The sequence below is a fragment of the Ochotona curzoniae genome, unplaced genomic scaffold, assembly GCF_017591425.1.
Source record: "Ochotona curzoniae isolate NIBS_2020 unplaced genomic scaffold, NIBS_Ocur_1.0 contig_291, whole genome shotgun sequence".
In the NCBI taxonomy this organism is placed as follows: Eukaryota; Metazoa; Chordata; class Mammalia; order Lagomorpha; family Ochotonidae; genus Ochotona; species Ochotona curzoniae.
Genome location: NW_024465649.1, coordinates 8,757,318 through 8,783,819, shown reverse-complemented (window position 1 = coordinate 8,783,819; position 26,502 = coordinate 8,757,318). Strand labels below are relative to the sequence as shown.

At 43.1% G+C, this 26,502-nt stretch overlaps 1 protein-coding gene across 1 annotated transcript; it reads right to left on the bottom strand.

Annotated features, from left to right (window-relative positions):
- Positions 1-23,142: 23,142 nt before the first annotated feature.
- Positions 23,143-23,964, bottom strand: LOC121155309 (basigin-like). Its single transcript, XM_040978603.1, has one exon. It carries the CDS (start codon positions 23,962-23,964, stop codon positions 23,143-23,145), a length of 822 nt encoding a protein of 273 aa, XP_040834537.1.
- Between the last annotated feature and the right edge of the window lie 2,538 nt (positions 23,965-26,502).

Here is a 26,502-nt window from a genome sequence, read left to right as displayed (position 1 = left end):
AAATGGTGCCACTCTGATCCAGCTCTGTGGAAAAATCTCTAGAGCACCTGGCTGCAGGTTTTTCCTAGTCGGTAGAGGGCCCCTTTACCCTCACATCTAGACAAGGACCTACTTTCTACAATGAACCTTGGGCAGACAGAAAGAATCACTTCATCCTTAGTTTCACATGTTTTTGTTGAGCATCTGCTATGTACATATCTCTAAGAGTGCCTCAGAGATCTTACAGTCAACTGAGTAAATGAATAATTGCCAAGCAGCATAAAATGAGGGAGACTAGATTGAGCTGAAGAAAAAATGAGAGTTAAAACACAGAAAATGATTTATCTTAGAATTTTGAGCATTCATTTCTTCTGCCGTAAAATGTAAATAGTGCTGTTTCCTTGCAGGATATTATAAGAATTTGAGGTGAGGTTGTTTCTGTTATGCAGCATGTCTAGATATTCCATATATGATCAACCTTGAAGAGAAGGAAGAGATTGACAGAGCCTACATGCTGCACAATGGAGCTTAGACACTTCACTTTGGGAGCTTGAAATGTTTGCTGTTTAATACACTATTGTTCCCAGGAGATGCTTGCCTTATAACAAAGTAGCTCTTCACCTAACTCTAACAACACAGATATATCAACTTAAGCTTAGATACTGAGTTCATCACTTGTTCAAGTAAATGGAAGAAATAGGAGGAGGAATAAGTGGGTGGAAGAGGGAAAAAATAACTATAACAAACCACTCAGATTTTCACTACTATGAGAAAAGACCCAAGGCAGTCTAGCTTTATAATGAAAATGGATTTATTCCTGGTTCTGGGAGTGCAGTGCCTATGGGCCTCATTTTGTACTGGTCTTCTTGCTGGCAGAGTCCTGAGGTAGTGCAGTGTATCACACAGCAAGAGACAGGCAGCACCAGGTCTGTGTCCCTCCTTTCAAACCTTCCAGGGTTCGATCACAGGGGTCCAACCTCATGGCTAAACCCAATCCAGTCATTTCCCATGTTCTCCATGCTAAACATCAAAACTGGATTGAGTTTCTGCTGTCATAGTATCATTAGTCCATAACTTTGGTAATTGAATCACACGAATCTGTGAATCCAATCATACTCAAATCACAGCAATGAGCCATACTGTCCACACTTCCTTTCTATAAATGGGGAATATAGGGTTTCTAACACTAGTTAACATAGCATTTCTTCCAACTCAGGTCTTCCAATTACAGATCCACTGCTTTCTCTCTTGTTCTTGCTGCCTTCCTGATTCTAGGCTGGCCATTATAGGGTGAAATGAACATGATCTTGGAATGAGCCTCTTTCCCAGTGATAATAGAGGCCCTGTCATTGGCCTGGGAGTACTAATGATTGTTTAAATAAAGGCTCAGCTCATCTTTAAAGATCTTTATGCAGATGATAAAGTAAAACTGAAACTGTCCAAAGAAACAAGATACTTCAACATCATGAACTAAATAAAGTTGTGGAAAGGTGAGTTCCTACTGGCAAACAACAGGGAATTGTGAATCTTCTTGATGTACACTGACAGGCACCTCCGGTTTTGACCTCAGTACTTTGAGCGCTAGTGCTAATCATCAGTTATACTTTGGTAAGTTGAATCTTTACACTCACTGATATACACTTACCTAATTATCCATGAACCTTTCCAAGTCTTAAAATTGTCCATCAGCCATGGGTAAGAGAGTAAGTTGGGTAGAAAGGTGGCCCAGGCAAGATTCCTGCCGAAATGTCATTAACCAGAAGAGGTGGCAGATGGCAATCACTCTCATTTTGTTCAAGCTTTAGTCAAGTTCCTCTGAGCTTTCTTCTCAAGCAGACCTGGACTTTGAGCCCTTCCTTTGACTCACCAGCTAACAGTAATCCCATCATGCCAGTTTAGGGAAAGTCTCAACACCCTTGACATCAGTTCAAGTTCTTTTTTCTCTAACCTTGACATTCCCACACTTAGCAAGAACTCTATTAGGCCATCTTAGCAAGAGTACCCTTACCCTCAATGTTCTATCAAGCTCTTAGTAAATTCCATCCACTGACCTCTTCCTCACTTTGCTTGCTTGCTGGCTTCAGTTATCTTTCCTGTATTCAGAAGAAAATCCAACTCTGTAGTGAAACTTTTCTCACTTACTACAGTAGTTAAATAAGGCCCACCTCAGAGATTATAACAAGCATCCAGTGAATAATTTCTTCTTTTAAAAGATTTATTTCATTTTTATTTGAAAGACCAAGTCTCAAGAGAGACCTTCCACCACTACTTCATCCCCATGCAGCAACTGGAGCTGAGCCAGTTTAAATCCAGGAGCCAGGAACTTCTTCCTGGTATCCCATAGTGGTATAGAGGCCCAGGGACATAACCCATCCTCTGTTGCTTTCCCATAAGCAGAGAGCTGAATCAGATGTAGAGCATCTGGAACATGAATCCCATATGGAATGCCAGTGCCACAGATATGCACAGCCTGCTACATTATGGTGCCAGCCTTGAATAATTTATTTCTGATATAGGCAGGTACACAGTTAACCATAGTGTGAGGTATAATCACACTTGTTTCCATTCCATGAGCCTTTAATGTTCAAAAACAATGATATGCTGCTATCATTAATTGAATTTTTGGTCAGGGCCAAGCACTGTGCTAAGAACTTTATGCACTGCAGCAGCTGTGGACTTGTATCACTCCCAACTAAAAACAGAGCGAAGTGATGTCACTAAGGCTGGTCACTTTTTTGTAAAAATATAAAAATTTGCTGAGAGACATCCTGGTATCAGAGATCCACACTTGTCTGACTGGGACTTTCTCAGAGCTCTAGCAGTCCAGAACACTTCCTATACACTTCTACATGATATACATGTATCATGGTCTGCAGGCTCTCACTAATAACTCCTACTCCCTTGACCCCTTATTTTTCAAAATCTGACTCTGAGAATCTTTTACACATCGAATTCTGTATTTACCTCTGCTTCAACCACCGTAAGAGGTGGTTAATACTGTTATGTTCATATAGATAAGGAAATGGAGACACACAAAGCCTGGGGAATTCATGCATGACTAAATGACAATGCATTGGCTCTTTTCTGTGTGTGGATCCAAGAGGACTAAGCAATGCAAAAGATAGTCTGGATGCTACCAAAGGGATAGATTCCCATAGAAGAAGAGCATGTTAAGAAAATAATCTGGGCTTTTTTTTATATAATCTTATAAGCTCTGAGTTTTAAAGGATATATCACAGCAATTCATCCTGTAAATGTTAATCAGGCTACTATCATGAACCAGGTACTAGATAAGGCCATGAAAAAAGTGTACCCTGTCCTTCCCCTGTAAAAACTGCAATGGTTTAACCTTAGCAAGAGTTGAGCTATGGCCAATTTCCACCATTCACTGGCTGTGGAATTTTGAACTGTCTGTTGACAACCTTCTGATGATTCTAAAATACTCTGTTTTCAGAACTGAGTCAGAAGCTGGAGGGTCACAATGTGCTAATGCTTCCTACCAAGTGTCATTTGAAACTTTCAGTGAAAATCAGGATAAGGAAGGGACAGGAACAGTATCAAAAATGAATAATAAATGTTTTAAGAGCAAAGTCTAAGCAATTAACATCATTCAAATTGCAGCTATAGCCACTGTGACCTCAGGAAAGTTAACCTCCCTGCACTATTTCCTTATTTTGTAAGCTGTTTCTCAATAGTAACATTATAAAGACCAAAGAATTTCACAGATGTTTTGCGTTCAGAGCAGTACCTGGCCCACAGTAAGTTTAAATGTTAACAATTAGTTATGTATTTTTTCAACCCTATCCTGGTAATATGCACAGGCTCCTCCATCCTGCCTTATTCGCCATTACGGATTTTTCCAACAATCTCTCTTTAAATTTGGTTGATCTACTCATAGTTTATGCAAACAGAACCCAATAAGGTAGCATTGGTAAAGAGCCCTGGCATTTCTGTATTACTCAGGAAACCAACAGAAAACAGATGGCATGCTCAGTTAGGATAACAGGACTATTTACAATGTTGTGGGCATGGTACAGGAAAGCATGGGGGAATGCAGCACCCTGAGGCTAGTGAGGGGTGGGGCTTTCTGACATTTCCAAGTCTGAAGAAGAGGGCACAAGGAGTGGTTACCAGGGCTCAGAGAACAAACACGGATAGAGACCTGTGGTTTAAGACCGACATCTCACAGTAACCTGTAGGGGGAAATCCAGGAAAACAAATTCCTAAACCTGTCTTGCTCCCGTCTTATTCCTGTCTTTCCCATTGGCAGAGCTCTATCAGAAGCTAGAGAAGATTTATTCTAGTGTTGATCTGTCTCCCTGGTGCGGATAGAACAACATTAATAAGGAAGAGATCTGAAGGTGTTAAAGATACTGTACTGAAGGTGTACAGTATCTTAGTTAATGTGAGCTGCCATACAGACAGCTGTGTGGCTCAGACAGTAAACATTTATTTCTTATACTGCTGGGGCTAGAAGTCTGAGATGAAGATGTCAATTGAATTGGCTCCTGATAAGAGTCCTCTTCTTGGTTTGCAGATGGCCATCTAATTATTATAGCCTCACATTACACAAAGAGAGAGAAGAGAAAATCAAGTGTTCTAATCAAAGGTACTAATCATAGGATTTACTATCATGGCCCAATTGCCACCCTAAGTCAGTCTCTGTTTCTGAGTATAATCACATGAAGAATCAGGGTTTCAATATATAATTTTGGTGGAGGAGTGAGTATATAAATATTCAAATCATTGCACATAGCATGAATCCTAACATTATACTATAATATTATACTATCTATTTTTTCTTTGCCTTATTCTACATTCTTGATTTTTCACGGTTCGTGACTACCCGGTTATCTCCCAGCCATAACATTAAGCTCACTCATTTACGATAATATGACTATGTACAAGGATGTGGGCCGATGGGGTAGATGGCTACAGATGGACTGAATGATTTGTAATCAGGGTAATTATTTACAGCTGAAACCCTCTGCGTATGCTCATGGCCATATCTCGTATGTAGCCCCTGTTCTAAACAGACCTTAAGTTCCTTCTCATGTTCCTATGTGGAGTGCCGAGTAATCATTCATAGAAAACCATACATTATATTATCCATAAAAGACCAAGAACTTTTGTTTGGTAAAACCAGGATTATGGAGATCTGCTCCCAGGCAAAGTTCATCAGTCTGTAAAATAGTGGGCTGCTGAAGTTGCACCTGTACTGAGCCACATATTCCTTAACTAGTGGTGATGATGGGGTTTGGTGTTGTCTTCTGATTGGTTGGTTCCATTTAAATGGGTCCGGGGCAGCTATTCTTGGTGGGAGCTTTTGGTGCAACCTAGGGGCATTCTGCCTGCCCTTGGCCCTCCAGGCTAACATTCCCACTTCTTTAGTGTAATAGGGCACTGCTGGTCTTGTCTGGCTGCTTCCTGCTGAATAGTCACAGTCACTGCGGGGGTGGGGAGGTGGGGGGGGCCTGAGGGGGAGGATCCCGGAGGACCTGACTGGAAAAAAAAATGTAAGGGAGGCATTTGGCAGGCAGATTGAAGGGGCTGTGGGAAACTTCTGAGTGGAGGAACATCTGATTCATTCATTGCGATTCGAGACACCTCCCAAATCAGATCTGTTGTTCCTGTTCTGTTTACTGCATGATCCATTGGATTTGGTCACATTAGGCCACATCCTGGACTCTGCCCCATCACTATGGCTGGAAGGTGGGAGCACGTTCCAGTAGATAGTAGACCTTGGACATGGTCTCTTTAAATCCCTTCTGGATCTTCCTGTTTGGTAATTGATTCCCCTATGTTGGCACCTGCTGGGAAATTCATAACAGTCAGCTGAAACCAAAGAAAATGACATAAAAGATGAATTGTTGCTGGAGGTAGGACAATCACATTGAGCTATGTGGAGAGATGGGGGAGGAGCCGGCCAACAGAGAATTGGCCGTGGAGACACTGGACACCCTGTATGTAGGCTGGACAGCAATATAGTCCTGTATGAGGACCATGGCATGATACTGGGTTCTTAGTGCCACACAAGGTTTGGAATAATAGCATTTGTCAAGAGGGAGTTAGACACGTGCTCTGGCATGCATTCCAATATCCTGATGGGGCAAATCAGGCTGAAATGAAGAGGAAGTGGTTATCTGCTGTCAGAAGGAGAAGTAGGAGAAGGTGAGGTTGTTGAGAGAGTTTAAGTATGGTGAGTCCTAAGGAAGTCACAGACCAGTCATCCTTCGTATGAGAAGTAAAATATTCAAGGACAGAAACATGAAAACAAGAAGTATGACCAAGGAGTTTGGCAGCCGTAGGCATTATAAAAGACCAAGAACATTTTTTTATTCGTTTTCTCCCTGATTCTATTCTATGACCTTCTTTTTGTTTGTTAAGATGCTTCTGCCTCTGGCTTTAGAGGTTCACGCTCCATGTGATCCCCTGAGATTCTGCTAGAATCTTTAGATTTTGTGCTTTTCTTTGCTTCAGATAGAAGCTCACCCCAAATTATAACCTCCTCCCTTACAACAGCTGGGCCAAGTCCACAAATCTGAGCGTCAAGGTCTAGGAACATGATCTGCTTCACTCAACCTTTAATAGAAACTTATTCATGACCACAGCAAGTGACCACCTACCTAATCCCACTGAATTTTCAAAACAGTCATAGGAGATGTGTGCTACTTTTGCTCCATTAACAAGTTGACTCACAGTAATAATACAAAGTGACTTGCCAAGGTACCCACAACTAGTAACCACCAGACTCCCTTTCTTATATAATTTCACCAAAACTTGAGCTCCGTAGCAACAGAGATAATTCTTTGGTTCACTGTGTTTTCTTCAGTGCTTGAAAATATCAGTTGTAATAGGAACTTAATAAATGCTTGATGAGTGCATATTGAATGAATTCATTTTAGCATCATGATACCTATAAAAAGAAATATTGCTATTTTTCTATAAACCTAGATAAATTTTTTATCTATAAAATAAGAATTTTAGGCCAAGAGAGTTAAACAATTCCCCAAATAGCATACAAGGAGTAACATTCTTACTGTATCATGATTCTGAGCCCATGGTCTAAAACAGATACATGCATGGTGTGATTCAGGGATATAAGGAGGACAATGAACTGTCTACCTATAGTTTCTAACACTTATAAGTTGGAAGTGGGCCTTTAACAAATCTTACAGCCATTTACTATTGCTGATATTCCCCATTAGATGTCTTATTACATAAGAGATTAGATGTTTAGGGTGCTGGTTAATCCACAGGAAAGAATTACCATGGTTTTGGATTGGCTCAGCTCTGGCATTTGCAACCACTTGGGGAGTGAAACAGCAGATGGAAGATCTCTCTCCTCTCTGTATATCTACCTTTCCAATAGAAAACAAATGAATCTTAAGAGAAGTTAGAGCAAGCTAAAGTTCCTAATTGAGTGTAATATATGAGAGAGAGAGAAAGCACATAAGAGACAGAGTTCAAAAGACTACATCAGCAGCTGTAGGCAACTGCCTAGGTTGCCTTATACAAAGCAAGTGTTATATTGTTTGCAGAAAACAAGCCAATAGCTGTTGGACATTCTTGGCTTGGTTGATGCCAAGTCTGTGTTAACTCTACTCGTGTGCCAGTATAGTTGCCTATTTTACATTTTTTAAAAGATCTAAGGGAAAGTAGACGGGGCACCAGGAACACCCCACTGCTGTTGTTGCTGCCACAAGCCTGTGGGGGGTCCCATACATTGCTAGAGGCTAGGAGATTAGAGATGGGTAGGAATGGCAACCATTGAGGGCCTGATTGATAAACATAAAATGATTTCCGGGGGGCTTACACAGACTGGGCCACAGGTAATTGAAGGAGCTGCGACAGGGTGGATCAGAAGGGGTTTCCAGATAACCTCCCTGGGTGGGGCCAAAACATCTACCTGCATGCACAAGAGTCAGGGTTTGGGGGGAGACCTGGCAAAGTTAGGTAGCAGCACTCGCCAGTGCTCCCAAGAGCACTGCAATTGGGGAGGGTCTGGTAGAGTTACTCTGGGGTCATCCCAACTAGACCACAGATCTGCCAGTACACATAAGAATTGGAGCTGGGCATGAGCTGGGCTTGACTGGGCTATACTGCAGCACCCACTAGTTTGTGTGAGAGCCAGTATGGGGGGATGGAACTGACCAGACAGCTGATGCATGCATTGGCTGGTGCAAGGGGCAGACAGCCTGATTGTACCAACTGGCACACACAAGAGCAAGATCTGAAACTAGGTGAGGTTTCTTAGGCAGCTCCCCAAGTAGGCCACTGCACTTGATCCCTCACCTTAGGGAAAATCACATAGACACGTGGCCCAACCCCAGAGCACATGCTGCAAGACTGGCCACTTCTGTTGTTGACACTCATGCAAAAATAGAGAGAGTACTCAGGCGAGCAGAAAGACAAGACAGTCAGCTCATCTAAGCCAACAGAGGACTTCGAGTACCTCATTAAAAGATGGAAAATAGGACAGGTTGAACACACTCTAGTCCTGGCTCCACAACAGACCCCTAGATCTGGGGGCACACATAGATCAGGAATATGGCTTTGGGTCCATGTTTCAATGCTAGAAGTTGGCCTTACCAAGGTCAATCCCATTCTTGCTTTCTGGGTAGCTTCTTAGACTTAAAGGAGAATGTTTCACAGTAATCACCAGATAGAGGTGAAATAGCTACAATATATGTCAGCTTTTGTTACTATAACAAAACAGCCTACTTATGAAACAGGGAGGTTTCATGAGTAGGCTGTAGGAATGAAACACAGACACTAAGCCATATTCCTGACCTACGTGGGATATTCAGACATAGAGTATCCCCAAATGCTCTCTTATTTCACATCTGAGGAAAAGGATGTGCTGAAAGACAAAGTGTACTGCTTCTGCCTAAAGAGAAAGTGAGCTTGAAAGCTGGGTGTGCAGCCAGGGTTTCTGATTCCACGATCCTGCATCCTTTCCACCTGTCACTGCCTCCAGCATCCATTTGATTAATGACCTTAGGCTCTCATTCCTCCCCAGGGAATTCAGATCTTTACTCACCTCAAAATTTAAGACCTGAGAGGCAGAAGAAATGAATTTTTTAGCTAATCCAAGCACACATTGTAAATCTTTGTCCCCTTCCTGACATGCTGAATGCAATTCTCTCTGCATCTAACAGACATTTGGCATACTTCCATGAAGAGAGCACTGGTTCTAGAAGAACAACCCTGCCAGAAAAAGGAGTCTGATCACTGCAAGACAACACATGTGATGAGGCACTTGGATAGCTGTATGTTAGACTTACAATGGTTGCTGACTGACTACACTACTGCAGTAAATTGGGGATTGGCAGGGATGATTGCAAAAAGGGAAGGCAACGGGGAATCCTTACACCTACAAAGCTGTACCATGGAAAATAATTTTTAAAACAGGATTTAATATTATTTAACATGTATCAAAATTTAGCTTTCGAACTCGTTCCTGCATTCATTGATGAGGCCGATTTTTGTCTTTACTTTTTGTGGGTATTGGTCTTTTTATCTGGCATTTAAAAGGAAGTGGAATAGAATAACTTTATTACATCAAAAAGAGATAAGGCATGTGAAAGTACAGTAGGTTTTTGAATCAGAGGAAAAAGGTGCTAGGTGTTTCTGTGGATCAGAGGTGTTTCAAGGGGAATAATCTTTAGAATTATTGACAGATAACTACCTTTGAACTAGAGAGGACAGAGGAAGAATGAAATACTTTGCTCTTGTTAATGAGGACCTCGTTGTTTAACACAGGTAGACTTATAAAACTGTTGTACCAAAAACTTGTAATTGTTCACATAGCCTACAAAATAAAACCAAAAGGTTATGTTGTATCATTCACAGCCATTGGTAGCTTAATCTCAAATTGCTTCTCCACTTCCTATTTCACTTTCACATCATTTTGAGTCAGAACATTGTTGTCTGTACAAAACAGCAAATTCAAACTAGCTTTGAAGGTGAAAAGTGAGGTTACAATAAAATTATTGTTTAGACTCATAGGAACAAGGGCCATTAATCAAACAGAGTCAGTTTGAGATGGACAATGCAGCACTCTGTGACTCTTCCCTCTATCTTCTCCCCTCTGCAGTGTCTGACTCTTGTATTCTTGCCTATGCTCATAGAATGGTTTCTCTTTACATCACTGGGAGAAAACAATGTGGCTGCCAATAGCTTTGGGGTATTGTATTTAACACCATCAGTCTCTGGTAAAAGACTGACCAGTCTTTAGGGGTTTCTATTCTAAAATTCAAAGACATCCAGAAGTTAGCTGGACCAAGAATCAACAGCCTTCCATTAGTTCTCATGTCCTCCATTAGGAACAAACCGTGAATAGTGGCCAAGTTCTCTCTGTGCAAGTATAGTAGCTGTGATGATCACACCTTCTAGGAAAGATGTGCTGAGCTGACATCCAATAGTCACCCATTTGATCCAGCCAATTTTATTATTTATTCATTTTTCTCCCATCTGCTGCTTACTGGATGATTCATAGCCTTATCACCTTTTTCAGGATTGGTTTAGAAACAAGTAGAAATGTCTAGCATGAAGAGGAGGCTAGAGGAAACAGATCATGTGGCTGGGGGATATTGTATATCATAGCAACAGTTCATTCAATCAACAAGTGTTTAAGAAGCTCCTACTCTTTGTCCAGTACTGTGCTAAGTATGATGTAGAGAAAGCAACATGGCATAAAATATGCCTGGATAGGGTACATCCAGAATGGTTGGGCACACAGGAAGGACACCCTGACAGTTCTCAAAAGGGTGGTAACATTTTAGTGGAATCATGAATGTCAAATAGGCTCTGTGGAAAGCAATGACAGTGTGAATTGAGTGATAACTGAATATAGGCAACAATCTTGGAGAAGACTCCTGGTTTCTCCCTATGTGTCTGATACTGTGCTAGGTGTTTTATGTTCATTCTCTTATTTATTTTTCTTGAGGTAGTTCCTCACCACTGTTTTATTTTAAAAGAAGATTTATTTATTTTCTTTGGAAAGACAGACTTACAGAGAGAAGGAGAGACAGAGAGAAATATCTTCCATCTGCAGGTCCACTCCTCAAATCACTGCAATGGACAAAGCTGAGCTGATCTGAAGCCAGGTGCTTCCTCCAGATCTCCCATAGAGGTGTAGGGTTGCAGTGTTTTGGGCCATCCTCTGCTGCTTTCCCAGGCCATAGGGAAGGAAAGGGGAGGGTAGGAGAAGGAAAAGGATGGGCATGAAATTGAAGGGAATAGAAAGGGGAGGAGATGGGAGGAGATGGGATGGGAGAAAAAAATCTGGCTCTTTCTTCCTCTCCATCCCTCCACAGAGTAGCATCTTTGTCAGTGATTGCAGCACCCTGACAGATCTGGCTTCCACCTATAAGGTTTTGTGTTTCCAGCTTTACCCAGGTAAGCCAAGCCCTTGGGCTCCAGTAACATCCTGCTCCTTCTAGGTTAGAAATTGTAGCAGCTATCTTGTGTTGTTGATTTCTGAGTTAGCCCAATATTCCCTTTTGCCTTTTCAGAGAATGCATTACTTATGGAGCCAATTCTCTATATCAAATGCCCTCTATTTGTAGACTTAGAATGTATGTAAGTTTTGATTACCAGTTTGGATATTGACTAACATGGTTTCCTTTCCTTCTTGCTGCAGCAAAAAGAATGAATCCTCTTACATCCATAGTCTTTTGCCCTTTGTCAGAATTTGATGGTTGGGTAAATTTATGATTCATTTCCAGGGCATATTAGAAGAATTATATTTCCCTGATTCCAAAGTAGTCAACAGTCTGCCTCTTTATCTACTTATTTTGTATTCTGAGTCTTTTTCTATCCAAGCAGATCACTAGAAAATTGTAGATTCCACCCCACCACCACAACTTCTCTGCAAACACACATGAAACTTCTCTAAGAAACTTCATCTGTGGAGTAATATTTTCCATCCCCCATATCCTCATCAGCCAGAATATCAATGATATAAATTTGGGAAATCTTCTCTGTGCGCCATACACTCCATTAGGTTAAACAAGTAAGACTTTGTCACTACTTTCAGAAAGCTGGCTATCAATATACTTTCAGAAATGAGTAACAAATTTACATTTCCAAGTTTTTTTTCCTATCTGATAGTGCAAACCTGAAACCATCCTTTTGCCTTATGTACCAGCAAGCTCAGTGCTAATATAAGTTCTCAACCATAGTAACCACATGAGACTGGGTGCTTAGTGAGTTTGGCTTCTACCTTGCTCTTCTGATGTTGTTTAACCCCATTTCAACAACCTCATTTTATAGGTGCCTTTAATGGTAGACCCACTTTGATAGCTTTTGCATATGAATGCGTACAACAGATACCAATATCCTTTATAGAAATATCTTATATAAATGAATGCAGTAGGTGCTCAATTAGTAAGTGATTCAGGTATCGTTATATTATGTGATAATATATACCATAGTCTAACATGGTTGCTACCTGCTCACTACAATGGTTTATGCCAATCAATATCCTCATCTTTTAGCTCTTTGAGTTTTTCACATCATATTCAATATACAAGATTTTTGTTTGCTATGCCAATCAAACCATCTTGATTGCCTCCTGGGAAGGCTAATTGTCTCACTTTTTACATCCAACATGGTACTCAGCAATTGAACCCCCATCAGGCCATCCCCAGTAGAGTGAGCATAATTTGACTCACCTTCATCATGCTTGAAAAAGAAGACATTCTCTGGCTTCTTAGTATTCTATCAAAAGGGGAAACAAACTAAGTACAAAGGACTTTATTTTTGTTATTGCAATTTCCTGTGCCAAGACACCTGCCTCTTGGTTGATCATATCTGAATGTGAAAATGAAGCCAAGTCCCTTGAAGAAAAAGGATGTAGTTAACTGCTGGTTGTGTTGCCTATGCATGCTGGGAACTCCTACAGGATCCAGCTGTTCAGCCAGAGTCTCATTAGAATGTATATCTCTCTGTACGCACACTATGCAGAAAAACTAGAGGAGCAGCTGGAGTAACAGGATATAAGTCAGGCACAGCTAATACCTGGAACAGAAGTTAGCATTCCACTGTGCTGTGGCCACCACAGACATGACTAACCAATCTGTTGCTCTCTCATTGAATCCTGATTTGGCCTCAAGGCAACAAATGAGTTGCCAACCTGAATGAGTCAGGTTCAGCAGAAAAAAAGACAGTGATGTGTTTTCCTCCCCTGCTTATTGCTGTCTGGCTAGAGACTCCAACTGAGCACCTGTGTCCTCAGCCACCAGGTGATAAACAGGCCTGAAGGAGCAGATTTACAAGGAGACAAGGGGAACAGACTGCGGATGCTGTCTGTCCACCCAAGTATTCCGTTTGAGGAAGACTGTTTCCCCACAAGACTCATGTGATGATTTTGTCAAATCAGAGCTAGTACTCTTTTGCATTCATTGTATTTTCTCATGTTTTACCTTTCTCTTAGTCTTTAGCGCTTACTACTGAGTGACCTTGGCTAAACCTTTTTACTTGTATGAACCAGGGCCTCCTCCTCTCTAAGAATATACCACCTTCCTTAAGATTCTTGAACTGATGCAACAATAGAATTTATGCAAATCAACACATTACAGGAATTGGCAGCACAAACTTTGGAACCCAAAGTATGTTAAGTGCATTAACTCTGATCTGTTCTGAGGAACTTTCTTTAATTTCTTGGGGCCTCAATTTTCTTATTGGCCCAGTCTAAAGATTACATTGGTGTTTTATGTAAAGATTGTAATATATTCACTTGAAAATTACTTCATAAATATTAATTGCCACGATGCTGTTTTGACATCTGGCTCCCAATAAGCATGTGCCAAATTTCTAGTGTCTTTGTACTTTTTTTAAATTTTCTTAATTTTTTATTTAAATAATTTCATCTTTCTTTTCCCTCTTAGGATTAAAGTGAGACATAGAACTTTGTGGATATAAGTGATAGTAAAACACCTGCTGTTAGAAGATGGTGGTCTTCCCTACCCCCACCATCATCACAAGGCTCCCTATTTGCAGCAGGCTTCAGACATGGACCCTGACCCTGGCCCCACACCTGCCCTACCCCTTCCCTTGTAGTGCCAGGCCTCTAGGAATTCCTCTTAAAGAAATCTGCACCTTCACGTGTCTCCAGGAGACAATGTATTCAGGTTCCTAATTATGTGCTTCTCTCCAATCACGTAGCAATATGCACTACATCACCAGGCTGCTGAAAAAAGCCCCAAATGCTAATTAGTCCTCAAATTATCATTGATTTGATTTGATGTTGAATAAGCTTTGCCGTGTATATTTAGGCAAGAACTTCAGACTCAAGATGTTCTCTCTTAGATTAGGGTTTTAAATAACTCTGGGGCCTGTCTTGCTGGTTCAATGTGGTGATGTCAAGAAATCAGATAGGCTGCTCTCCCAGGCTGCAGATGAATGCTCAGTTGATTGAGTGCTGAAGGACCAGGACTCCATGCCTAGCAACCCTCAGATGTAGAAATCCCTGTCTCTCAGGTCTAAAGGAAGCCAAAATGAGAGAAGGTGCATGAGATTGTCCAGATCAAAACACCCGTATGTGAAGGAACAGTGTTCCTGACCAGTCACTTTCACTGAATGCACCTTATTCCTTTCAAAGAGCACTTTCCAAATCGTGACAACAAGTTGAAGATGTGAACGTGGTTCATTGTAGGAACTAGGCTCAGAAACACGAAAAGATGGCCCTGATTACAAAGCAAGTGAGTGAGAGAACATGATGTTCATATCCAGGACCTCTGGCTGCACTCTGGTGAAGAATTTCATGTCCTCTCCTTCGTCACTCACTGCCATCTGGAGCCCCACATTCCTGTAGTCCATCTTCCAAATTTCTCAGCACCTTTCTCAACCTGGATTCCTGTCAACTCCCAGTCTACTGAAAAAAAACCACAAGAATCACTCAAGAATTTTGTATCAAATCATACTGAATTATGTTGTCTGTTTTGTAACATTCCTTATGTGAAGCAAGCCTTAAAGTTATCATATCACTTCAAAAGGAACAGGAAAATTAAAAATGCTAGTATTAAGTGACCATATAAAGACACAAAAATGTTTCCAGTTGGGTTGGCCTAGGCTGCAGCAATTGTCAGCACACCTGAGAATTGGGTCCAGGGTGAACTGGACTGCAGCGCCTTCCAGCACACGCAAAGGCTAGGGCTGGAAGCCAGCTATACCAGACATGAGCCTAACATTTGTCAGCATGCATGAGATCTGGGTCTTGGATGAGGCCTGATGGGGAAATTGGGAAAATTTAAATTTCTAGGCCACAGTTCTCACTGATGAGCACAAGATCTAGTGTAGGGTGCAGGCACAGTTGGCATTAGCACCTGCTGTGAGAGCCAGAATAGGTGTGGGACAGTCAGAGGGTCGCAGCACCTGCCAGTGAATGCCAGGACTGGATGCAGGCATGTTAGGCTGAGCCACAAGACGTAGGACTGGGAGATGGTCTGATAGGAAAATTTGGGGAGCTCCCTTTATAGGTGAGCACAAGAGCTGAGGCTGAGGGTAGCCCAAGCCAGGCTGGGTTGCAGTACCCACTGGCATGCAAGGGTCAGGTCTCAGGGCAGTCTGGGCTGGACCAGTCTGCAGCACTCACTGGCCTGGGTATGAGAGGCAGGACAGGGTGCAGTTTGCAGTAAGCTGGATTTCAACATCTACCAGTTCACATGAGGGCTAGGACTTGGGGATAACTGAGCTGGGGTAGACTGCAGCATCTGCCAGCATAAGCTGGGACCAGGGATAGGCCATGACAGCCAGGCTGCAGTACCCACTGGCAAAAGCCAAAGCAAGATAGGCCATACCAGACCGGGCCACAGCACCCATTGGCATATGAATTGCTGGGGCTGGGGGCAAGTCTGGGAGGGGAACTTCAAAGTCTCCCTTACTTGGCTACTGCTCACACTGATGAAAATGAGAGCTGAGACTGGGGTTGGACTGGGCTGAGCAGGGCTGCAACACTCTTTGGTCCACATGTGAACTGAGTTTGGAAGAGGGTGGGCTGGGTTAAACTACCACATCCATCGGCACACGAAAAAACCAGAATACGTAAGGGCCAACTGGGCTTTGCTGCAGCGTCTGCTGCCAAGTTCTGAGACTGGGTGTAAGTCATGTCTGACTGGAGCACAGGACCTTCTGATAAGCACAAGATCCAGTGCTGGGAGCAGGCCAAATAGGGAAACTGTGGGCACTCCTCCGATGGGCTGCAGCTTTTGCTGGTAGGCATGAGAGCCAGGGCTGGGGGCATGCTAGAGGGACAAGGAAACAGCACCCAGCAGCATAAGTATATGCTGGGTCTGAGAGCTGAATGGGATGAGCTAAGTCATAGCACCCAGTGGTGTGTATGAGAGCCCAACGGGATGCAGGCCGGGCTGGACTAAACAGCTGCATTATGCCAGCATGCATAGGAACCAGGGCTAGAGGCAGGCTTGGTGGAAGTTATTGAGGGTCACTCCAACTAGACTTCAGTTCCCACTGGTGCACATAAAGGCTAGGTTTGTGGCAGTCTGGGTTGGACTATGCCACAGCACTTCCACGTTTGCATGGGAGAAGGAGCTGATGCACATGACAGAACAAATGGAAGCCCACGCCACACTAGTTGGCACACACAAGAGTCATCTGAGGTCAGCCTAGGTGAGGTTTGTTGGAGGACTCTCCAACTGGACCACTAGACTCAGACCCAGGCCACAAGGAAATTCACAGGATCTATAGTCTGACCTTGGGATGCATATATTAGAAAGGGACCTCCTCAGTTTTTGATACCTATGCAGTAGTCAGAAAGCCTAGACACACACAGGGGACATGACAGCCACTTTATTTAGGCCAGCAAAGGATGTCAAATGCCTCATCAGAGGATGGAAAACAGAACAGGCTGGATAACTCACCTGGCCAAGCTTTGCAGCAAGTCTAGGTCTATGGATGCTCTATGAAGGATTTTGGAAAGATTTTCTCAATCCTATTTATTAATTAATCCTCATCTCAACCCTTCCTGCTTCTACCCTGTGGACACAGGAGGAAAAAAAATGGAAGCATTTGTTTCACCCTCCTTCCTCCAAACCACAACCCTCCCTACTGTAATAAGTGGTCTATATGGGCATACATCGTTCTGAACTATGTAAATAATATAAAAAATAAAATATAAATGCAAAAAGTACAACCTGATGTATAAGAAAAATGTGCTATCCACCAACCAGCACCTATCCTATTCTTGCCATTTGAAAAAATTATCCATAAATCATGAGTAATATTTTTGAGTCATGGTTTTAAAAGTAAATGCTAAGGAATAATTTCACTGAAATCTGTGTTTATCTAATTAATTCTCATCTCAGGTTTTGTTTGATAAATCAATGTATGCTTTATTGAATTTTACTTTCATATTGAATTTGACTTTATTAAACTTGAAAACAGTATATGAGAAAAAAGGAAAAGAAGAAAGAAAGAAAAATAATATAAGGAGGCAGGCAAAATCCAAGTTTTCAGGCTATGATATTCAAGAACCATAGGCCCAGCCCATCCCGACCATGGCCCATGATCTCATTCCTGTTGCTTTTCAACATGATCAGTGGCAGGGCAGTACGAAGCAATGGTAGGGGACAAGGGCCCCACAGCCAAACTGTGAAGGTTGACATTTTGGCTCTACTATTTACTAGTTAAATGACCTGGGACAAACTTTTTGAGTGCCCCAGGTTCTTTTTCCACTTGCAGGTGAAGATGATTCTACTTTACTGGGTAGAATAACGAAGCCAGTCTGGTAATATTAGCAAGCAGTCCACAATGTTAACTCTTGTAGACATGCAGACTACCACCTAAGACTGACTTTTAAAGGGCATACTTATTCTACCTTCAAGTCATTAGTTCCTTCCACGACACCTTATCTGAAGTCACATCCTTTCTGGGGTAGCCCAACTCCCATGGCATAGTGAGGCAGAGGTATAAAGGCCCTACCATTTTGGGCCCAGTTCAGTCCAGCGCTAATGGAAAGTATGTGTTCCCAAGCTCCTGACAACTTAGCCAAGGTTTTTCAAGCCTGCAACTGCTTTTCTCCTTCCCAATCCTGCTTCATCCTTTCCCTTCATGTGGATCCTTAATAGTCATCTTGTACCTCAACATCATTTCAAGTGTCTCAATGCAGAAAACCTAACTTGTTGCAACTACGAATATTGCTATTAAAGCCTATCAATTACTCACTCTTCTTATACACAATAGTGTCCCCAGCCTTATCCATGATGTCATTTCTTGTGGTTTCACTTGCCCATTGTCTACCATGCTCTGCAAAAACTAAGTAGAAAATACCATAGATAAGTAGTTTCTAAGTTTTAAATTCTGCATCATTCTGATGATGAACAATGAGAAAGCATTGTGAAACCTCATGCCATCCAATGCTGCCTAATTCATGATACAGATCATCTGTCAAATGCATCAACACTGTGTATGCTACATGTCCATTAGTCATGTAATAGCCATCTCAGTTGTTAGATTATTGGCCTCCCTGGGTATCAAAATGTTTGACTTCAACGAACTCTTATGTTATTAAATAATGACCAGAAAACACAAAAGTTGAGATAGATGCTGGCAATTTTTTCACAATATATTGCTATAATTGTTCTAGTTTATTGGTAGTAGCAACTGCTAATTACTTCCTGTGCCTGAATGATAAAGCATAGCATCAGTACATGGGCATAGGAAAAACCATAGCAAATATTGGATTCAGAGCTACCTATGATTCCAGGCATCTATTGGGGTCTTGAAATGCATTCCTCTTGGGTACAGTGTGGGTAGTGTGTCTCTGAAACACAGCTCTGCTTCTCCAGTCCACCTCCCACCTTGTAGGTCAGTTCTCACCACTTTGTTACTGGGCTTTCAGCCTCCTCCCCAACCTCACACCCTTCCAGTACATCCTTTCCTGCCATGCCAAGCAATCATCCTCATGAAAAGGTCTGCTTACCTCTGCTGCCTTATCTCCATTGCCTGCACTGCACAAGGAAGTCCCTGCTTCAGAGGGAGCATCGGAGGAAGCCATATCCCACTGTGACTTCTATAATGCCACCCAAACTCCTCAAAAATTCCTTGGGAACTTTATGTGCTTCCCTGCTTTACACATTTTTTTTCTGTCGTCTTTTTACACAAAGTCAACTCTAGCTCATTTGTCGAGGCCTCCTTCAAACATGGATTCCTCTGAGGGGCTTTCAGCTTCCCAAGGCAGAAATAACCACTCCCGGTTCATATGAACACTTGTCTTTGGATTTAGTAAGTTGAGTTATACATTCTTGGCAGTTTTTCTATTCTTTCTTTATGTATAGATCACATCAGGATCTATATATATCTGTTTTTAAAATTTGCCCTCTGTGTATATATTTCTTATTGCAACCTAGTACCTGGCAGAATGTTGGATCAGGGGATGGGTCACATTAGGCATGGCCATGACATTAACCAGCACACGAGAATACCAAGTCCAGGGGTAGATTCTGGGGGGGATGTGTGGGACAAACACTATGGAAATACTAGTCTCCTGGTTAGCTCAAGAGTTAGGGTAGTGATGGACCGAGCTAGGTGTAACCATGGAACCTGCCATCACTCACAGATAAAGGAACTGAAAACAGTCTGGGTAGGCCAAAGCAGCAGCATCCTAAAATAGGGTGTGAGGTGGACCAGGCTGCAATGTTCACCAGCTCATATATGGCCAAAATGGAGGGGCAGACTATACAGGACACTGGCCTAACACCCACTGGCATGTATAAGAACTGGGTCTGGAGTGGGGCAAGTAGGGGAACTTGGGAAATTCCCATAGTGAGGGTTGGTTGGGCTTTACCACAGCATCAGATAGCAGACGCTGGCACCGGGCGATAATTCTGCTAAGTTAAACTGCAGAACCACCTGGACAGTGCATGACCCAGGAGTGGGAGTGGGACCAGTAGGCAAAGAGTGGGCACCTCCCTCTTGGGTTACCACTCCCACTGCAGAGCATGAAAATGAGGACTGGGGCAGTGGTGGCTAGACAGAACGGCACCCGCCAGCATGTGAGTGGGCTGGAGAGTGGACCCAACCAGTTTGGTTGAACTAGGCTTCAACGCCCATTGACGTGTATGAGGGCTGAATGGAATGGAATGTGGGACAGATTGGATTAAGTCTGCCATACATAGTGGCAAGCATGGGAATGAGGGCATGGGGCAGGCCTGGTAGGTGTTACTGCAGATCGCTCTGACTAGGCTTTAGTCCCCCACTGGTTTATTTGAGGGCTGAGTGTGTGCCTTGCAGAAGGATTAGGCTGGACTGCAACATGCATTTGTTCATGTGGAAGACAGGGCTGGAAACAGAACTGACCCACCAGCAGATTGGGGTGACAGACTGTGTTGGACTCTGTACTGGCAGGTACACACAAGAATCATGTCTCAGATCAGAGAAGTGCAGGTTTCATGGTCTGCAAGTGTCCAAGTTGATCCTCCTTAGAAGCTCAGATGGAGCAATGGACAGCATACCCAGGTGCACATGGAGCATATGGCAGTCCATCGGAACCTGCTGGGGACACCTGGTACCACAACAGAGGATGGACAACAGAGCAAACCAATCATCCACCCCAGCCATGTGTCAGCAGTGAAAATTTGGACAGAGACTCTAAGGTGGGCTGTCAACCAGTGGACACTGCACCAATTTCATCATGCTTGTAAGGGTGAGACTGGCAGCAATTCAGAACTGTTGAATTATTAAAACCACTTTACATGACCTTCAGAGCATGTCCCACATTGGGGACCTGGGATGGGTGGGAGGCTGGGTGGAACTTCTCCCTTTATCTCCCCCTTACCCCAGATACGGAAAAAAAAAAAAGCAATAATGTAGAAACAATGGTCTTACCCACTTTCCTGTAGTTATTGACCCTTTGTGTCCTACAACTATGTAAAGATTGCCAAAAAAAAAAAAAAACACAGTGCTGATAGCGTGAGTAAAAAAAATGGTTTTAAAAATAAATAAATAAATATGGAAAATGTGGATAAGAAAAAGAATGAAATTAAATTTCCTACCAATTCCAATATCACCATTATCCACTACTGACATTTTGTGTATCCTTCTATCATTTGTCCTTGAATCCAACCTGGCATAATAGATGCAATAAATTGGGCTGTGTTGACATGCTAAATTTTAGCTTGGCTTAAAAAAAACTTCATTCTAACAGATTATTATTTAGACAGTCCTTTTATAACATCACTTTTAGAACTGTTAGTTTTGAATTTTTATGGATATGTCATAATTGACTTAATCTTGTTTTTTTTTTTAATTTCAATACCTGACATGATATCTAAAATACAACAGTGTTCAATAAAGATTTAACAATTACATCTCTTCCATTATAAGGCAAAGAGGGGCTTGAAACTCTTTTTGCACCAGATACACAATTTTCACCTTTTTAAGAGATGAGCTTTTACTGCCCCATCTCCTATCGCCATTCATACTTGCAATCAGAATTTTCTCAGCTTCTGCTTACTCCATTTGCTGGTTAGCTTCTACTTCCATGACTCTCCTAATTATGACTTCTGTAGAAATTAGCAGTGATCTATGGCTAAATGTTATATTGTGTTTTGCTCCTATCTGATCTTCTCAGAAACATGTACTATGTTACCAATGCCAATCACATATTCCCTCTAGATTATTCTCTCAAAATGAGCCAACCTTCCACTGCCTCCAAGTTCTCTTGTTGTTCGCTTACCCAGAGTCCCTTCTTCCTCTGTCCACCCTTGATATGTTTATTCTGTCCCCACAAGGTTCACTCTCAAATCCCTTCTTTCAGGATAAGATTTTACATGCCATTATACTTCGAAGTATGACTTACTTGGAAGTAGCAAAAATAGGACATTAACTATCTTAGGTCAAACTGTAGCGATTAATTATTTATAAGATAAGAAAGGGAAAATCAGTTACAATCAGGGCAGTAATGTGGCTGGACATGGGACTTGCAAAGTACTTCAGTGGCCTATGTGTCTTTTCTCTCACTCTTTCATTGTATCCATCTTTTTGCTTTCTCACTCAGGCTTTCTTTGTTCACAAAAAGGAATACCAAAGCCTAAACCTGCATAGATTTACATCACTCTTTTTGTCCTGTGAAGAGAATTAGTGCAGTCTCCTATGTGTAAAATAATTATTCCTACTGGTGGGCCTTAAATCAGTGCCCACCATGAACCAATCAACAAGTGGACAAGACAGTGGCTTCTGCAGACCACCAGCTTATCACAGGAGAAAAGCAAAGAAACAATTCTCACAGAATAATGGCTTATCCCAAATTAGAAGAGTTGTTAAATAAGTGATTGTGGCCCACTAAAATATTGATAAAAGGTGTTAACTGAAGAGTTACCCATGAGGCCCCAGAGAGAACGCAAACAGCATGAATGTGTATCTTCAAGTGAGGTTTGTGTGTTGTAACACCTATAAATTTAATGCTGTATTCCACTTCCACCTACCCTCCCTCTCTCCCGACAAAAAAATAAAGCTCCTCACTAAGTAGGGCAAATGTCAAATATTCCTAATGTCCATTGGCCAAAAGTGTGTCTCACAGTCAAGCTCAAAGTCAGTTGAGTGTAAACATTACTTCTTGAGGCCTCTGTGCGTACAGCCCTGATCATGAGTAGGAGCTACTTTCCCAGCTGGGGAGAAGGCGAGAGGCAGTAGAGAAAGGATCACCCTAAAGACCGGTAAGTCCTATTAGCTAAGACATCAGAGCCGTCGAGTGGACATCCCATCCCCAAAATGGTAAGGATTGGCAGGACAGAGCCAGACAACATCTGCATGAAAGTAGGAGACCAATGCCTCCAGTAGGTATTCCACAGTGGGGAACAGAGGCAGTTACAGGGAGGGCTGCCCTCCCCCTACCCTGGGAACTCAGCTTCAGCCAGGGGACAGCTGAGGGACAGGCATAGGCTCCTCCCGGTATCCTGCTGAGCCCCTGGGGCACCAGTGAAACATGTAAAAAACGAAAGCATCCCCCAACAGAACAAAACTAACTCTATGTACCGAAAACCCCAGTTTAGTTGAAAAAAAAAAAAAAAGACATATTTGATTTGTGTTATTAGTTTGCTTTTGCCGAGTGGGTTTTCTGACAGACACGAGAGATTTCCCAGCTCTACGGACAAACACTGGGAGGGGGGCAGGGTTACGGTACAGATGGCTCCCAGCTGCTCAGATAGGATTCCTCTGGCGAACGCTCTTGTCTTCATTGTTCAAGTGTTGTCCACTGCTCTTCAGCGGTGTCGCCCCAGCGTCATCGTCTTCCACCACCACCTCCGGCTTCTGACACTTCTCATAGGCAAAGATGATGGTGACCAGGATCAGCACCTCGGCCACAATGCCCAGGAAGGGCCACAGGGCCGCCAGGCGGCTGCGCACGTGCAGCACGATCACGGCCGAGCCGGAGCCGCTGGAGGAGGAGCCGTTGCACACGTACTCACCGCCGTCAGAGTTCCTGTCGAGGTTTTTGATGAGTAGCTTTGACCTGGCCTCCGAGTCGCTCTCCGTGTTGTTCACGAAGAACCTGTCCTGGGTGCCATTCACAATCTCTCGGTCTCCGGTGCTGGCCTTCTTGTACCAGGTCCAGTGGGTCACCCGGGGGAAGGACTCTGACTTGCACGCCAGCGTGATGGAATCACCTTCATCAGCGCTCTCCGACTTCTTCACGGCCTTCACTTTAGGGGACTTGCTCAAAGATAGTTCTGCCCTCACCGCGGGTTCCGGGAGAAAGAGGCAGGAGTAGTCCCCGGTCTTGTTGGCAGCGTCCACCTCGTACGCGGTTGTTGCGTCAGGCAGGGTGTCCTCCTTCAGCACTTTGTCCCCTTTTATCCAGCGGTGGCCGGTGATCTTTGTGGCAGTGTCATTCAAGACACATGTGAGGCGTATCTTGGAGCCCACCTCCTCCACAGAAGTATGGATGCTGCCCAAACCCACATCGAGGCCCTCGACACGCAGGAGCACGAGCCCCAACACCACGAGCAACGCGGCCGCCATGTTCCCCACCATTAGCGTCGTGGAGCGTGCTCGCCCCCGAGCGCCACGCAGGCCAGGCACGAGCACGCAGGGCGTGAACTCTCAGTGTGCGCAATGTTGGGCTGTGTGCCTGGGCACATGCTAGACGCTGGTCACTGCTGCATTTTTAGGTTGCCTGGTAAGAAGATACATGAACCGAATTGAGCCTGGCTGGTCCACAGCCTTGGATAAATATATGTAAAAAGCAGACATTTATTATCAACAGCCTCTGAATGATGGCAGTTTTCTATCATTGCAGCAAAACTAACATACTTCCCATGTACACTGTACACTTTGCCCTAATTAACTCGTTTTCCCATCCTTTATTTCACCAACTGCCTCAGAGCCGCTAAGTGGGTAAGAATTTCCTAGAGCTGAAAGCTCTCAGCTGATGGAGCCGTTTTACTTTGACAACCTCCTGTGGCTCAGATTCTTCATCTCAGTAGACGTCTCTGAATTCATAAAAATGATCACATCGCTGTGAGGATAAAAGGAGGCAGTGCGGATAAGGGGTATTGCAAACGAAGGAAGGAAGGAAAACATGAACCAATGAGTAAATTCCATGTTCAGTATGTCCATGGAACAGTCAGTATGCACTAGCCTTTCTGGGGAACACAATGAGATGAATAAAATGACCAAGACTCCACCCTCATGAACAGTAATGTTTATGGGAAACGCAGAGAACAAAATAAACTAGTAAATATAGTACAGAAGTAGAATCATTTATATAAAGAAAATTAAATAATACCGACTTCAGTCATAGATGATCAAAAAAGCTCTTTGCTAGAAGGAACATTTGAGCAAAAACTCAACTAAAATTAGACTTAACAAAAAATAAATCTTTAAGTTAGAGTGCAGCGGCCTGTGATGCCAGTTCCAGTCCTGGCTGCTTCACTTCTAAGCCAGCTCCCTGCTGATGCACCCGGGAAAGCGGCAGGAGATTGCCCGAGGGTTTGAGCTCCTATACCTATGTGGAACAATCACAAAGAATCTCCTTGCTCAGGGCTGGCACAGTCTAATCCACCTTCTGGCACCAGGATCACGTATGCGCATGCTTTGAGTACCGGCTACTCCACTTCCTGATCCAGCGCCCTGCTTATGACGCAGCAGAAGATGACCCAGGTCCTTGGGCCATGCATCCAGGTAGGAGATCATAGGAAGCTTCTAACTCCCATCTGTGGATGGGCCCAGCTCTACCCATTGCTGCCATTTGGGGACAACCAGCAGATGGAAGATCTCTTTCTCTGTCACACCCTCTCTTTGTGTAACTTTCCAAGTAAGAATAAATCAGAAAGAGAGAGGGGAGGGAGGGAGGGAAGGATGCGGGGAGAGCATTCCTGACTTCCAGCTTTGGCCTGGCCCAGCCCCAGCTGTGAGTCATTTGGAGATTTAAGCCAGCAGATAGCAGTCATCACTGTCTCTCCCTACCTCGGTAACACTGCCTTTCAAATAAATAAAGCAAAGTGCATTATTAGGCCACTGCTTGTGACACCATCATACTAACTCATGTTCAAGAACGTGCTGTTCAGATTCCAGTCCTGCTCCCTGCTATTCTGCCCCTGAACCCATCAAAGGATGGTCCAGGTACTTGGACTCCTGTCACCTACATGAGAGACTCAGATGAGGTCCCTGGCCCCCGGGTAACCATTGTAGCCATTTGGTGAGTGAACCAGCAGATTAGAGATCTGTTTCTTTCTCTGTCAGTTTGCATTTTAAATAAACAAAATATTCTTTTTTTCCCTTTGGCATGTGTTATGCTTTTATTTTCAGTCCTTGGTTTAGAAAAAAGGCTATTACTTTCTTTTCAATGTTGTTGGAATGCTGCACAAATACATGTACAAATGCATGTGCATGTTATATATAACATGCCCATTTTAATTATTTATCATGTTAACTAGCATTGATATTACAGAAGTACTTTAGTTTTGTTTATTTGTTTTTAAATTGTTTCATGATACTGCTCCTTATGCTCTGGTATTTCCTGTTTTCCTTCCCAAGTTCCCTCCCCTGCCATTAATTTCCCCTCTAGTATCACAAGGAGTGGTCCCTCATGACCAGTCATAAGTCTATCATGCTGTCATTGAGGTGCTTCCCGACTTATGAGCATGGACAATGTCGAAGCATCCAGCGTCCTACTGTCAGGACATTTTCAGTTGTTTCACTGGGACAAACAAACCAGTCAAGAATTGGGCTAAGGAAATAATAAAACACTTTTCAAAGGAACAAATCCAAATGGCTAACAAATGCTCAAGCTCGCTAGCAATAAAGGAAATTCAGATAAAACAACACTGAGGTTCCACTTGACTCCAGTGAGAATGGCCCACATACAGAAAACTACCAACAACACCTGCTGGCAAGGATATGGAGAAAAAGGACCTCTATTCTATTGCTAGTAGGATTGCAAGCTGGTGCAGCCACTATGGAAGTTGGTATGGAGAATACTTAGGCAACTGAGAATTTACCTACCATATGACCCAGCAATCCCACTTCTGGGAATATATCCAAAGGACCGGGTACATA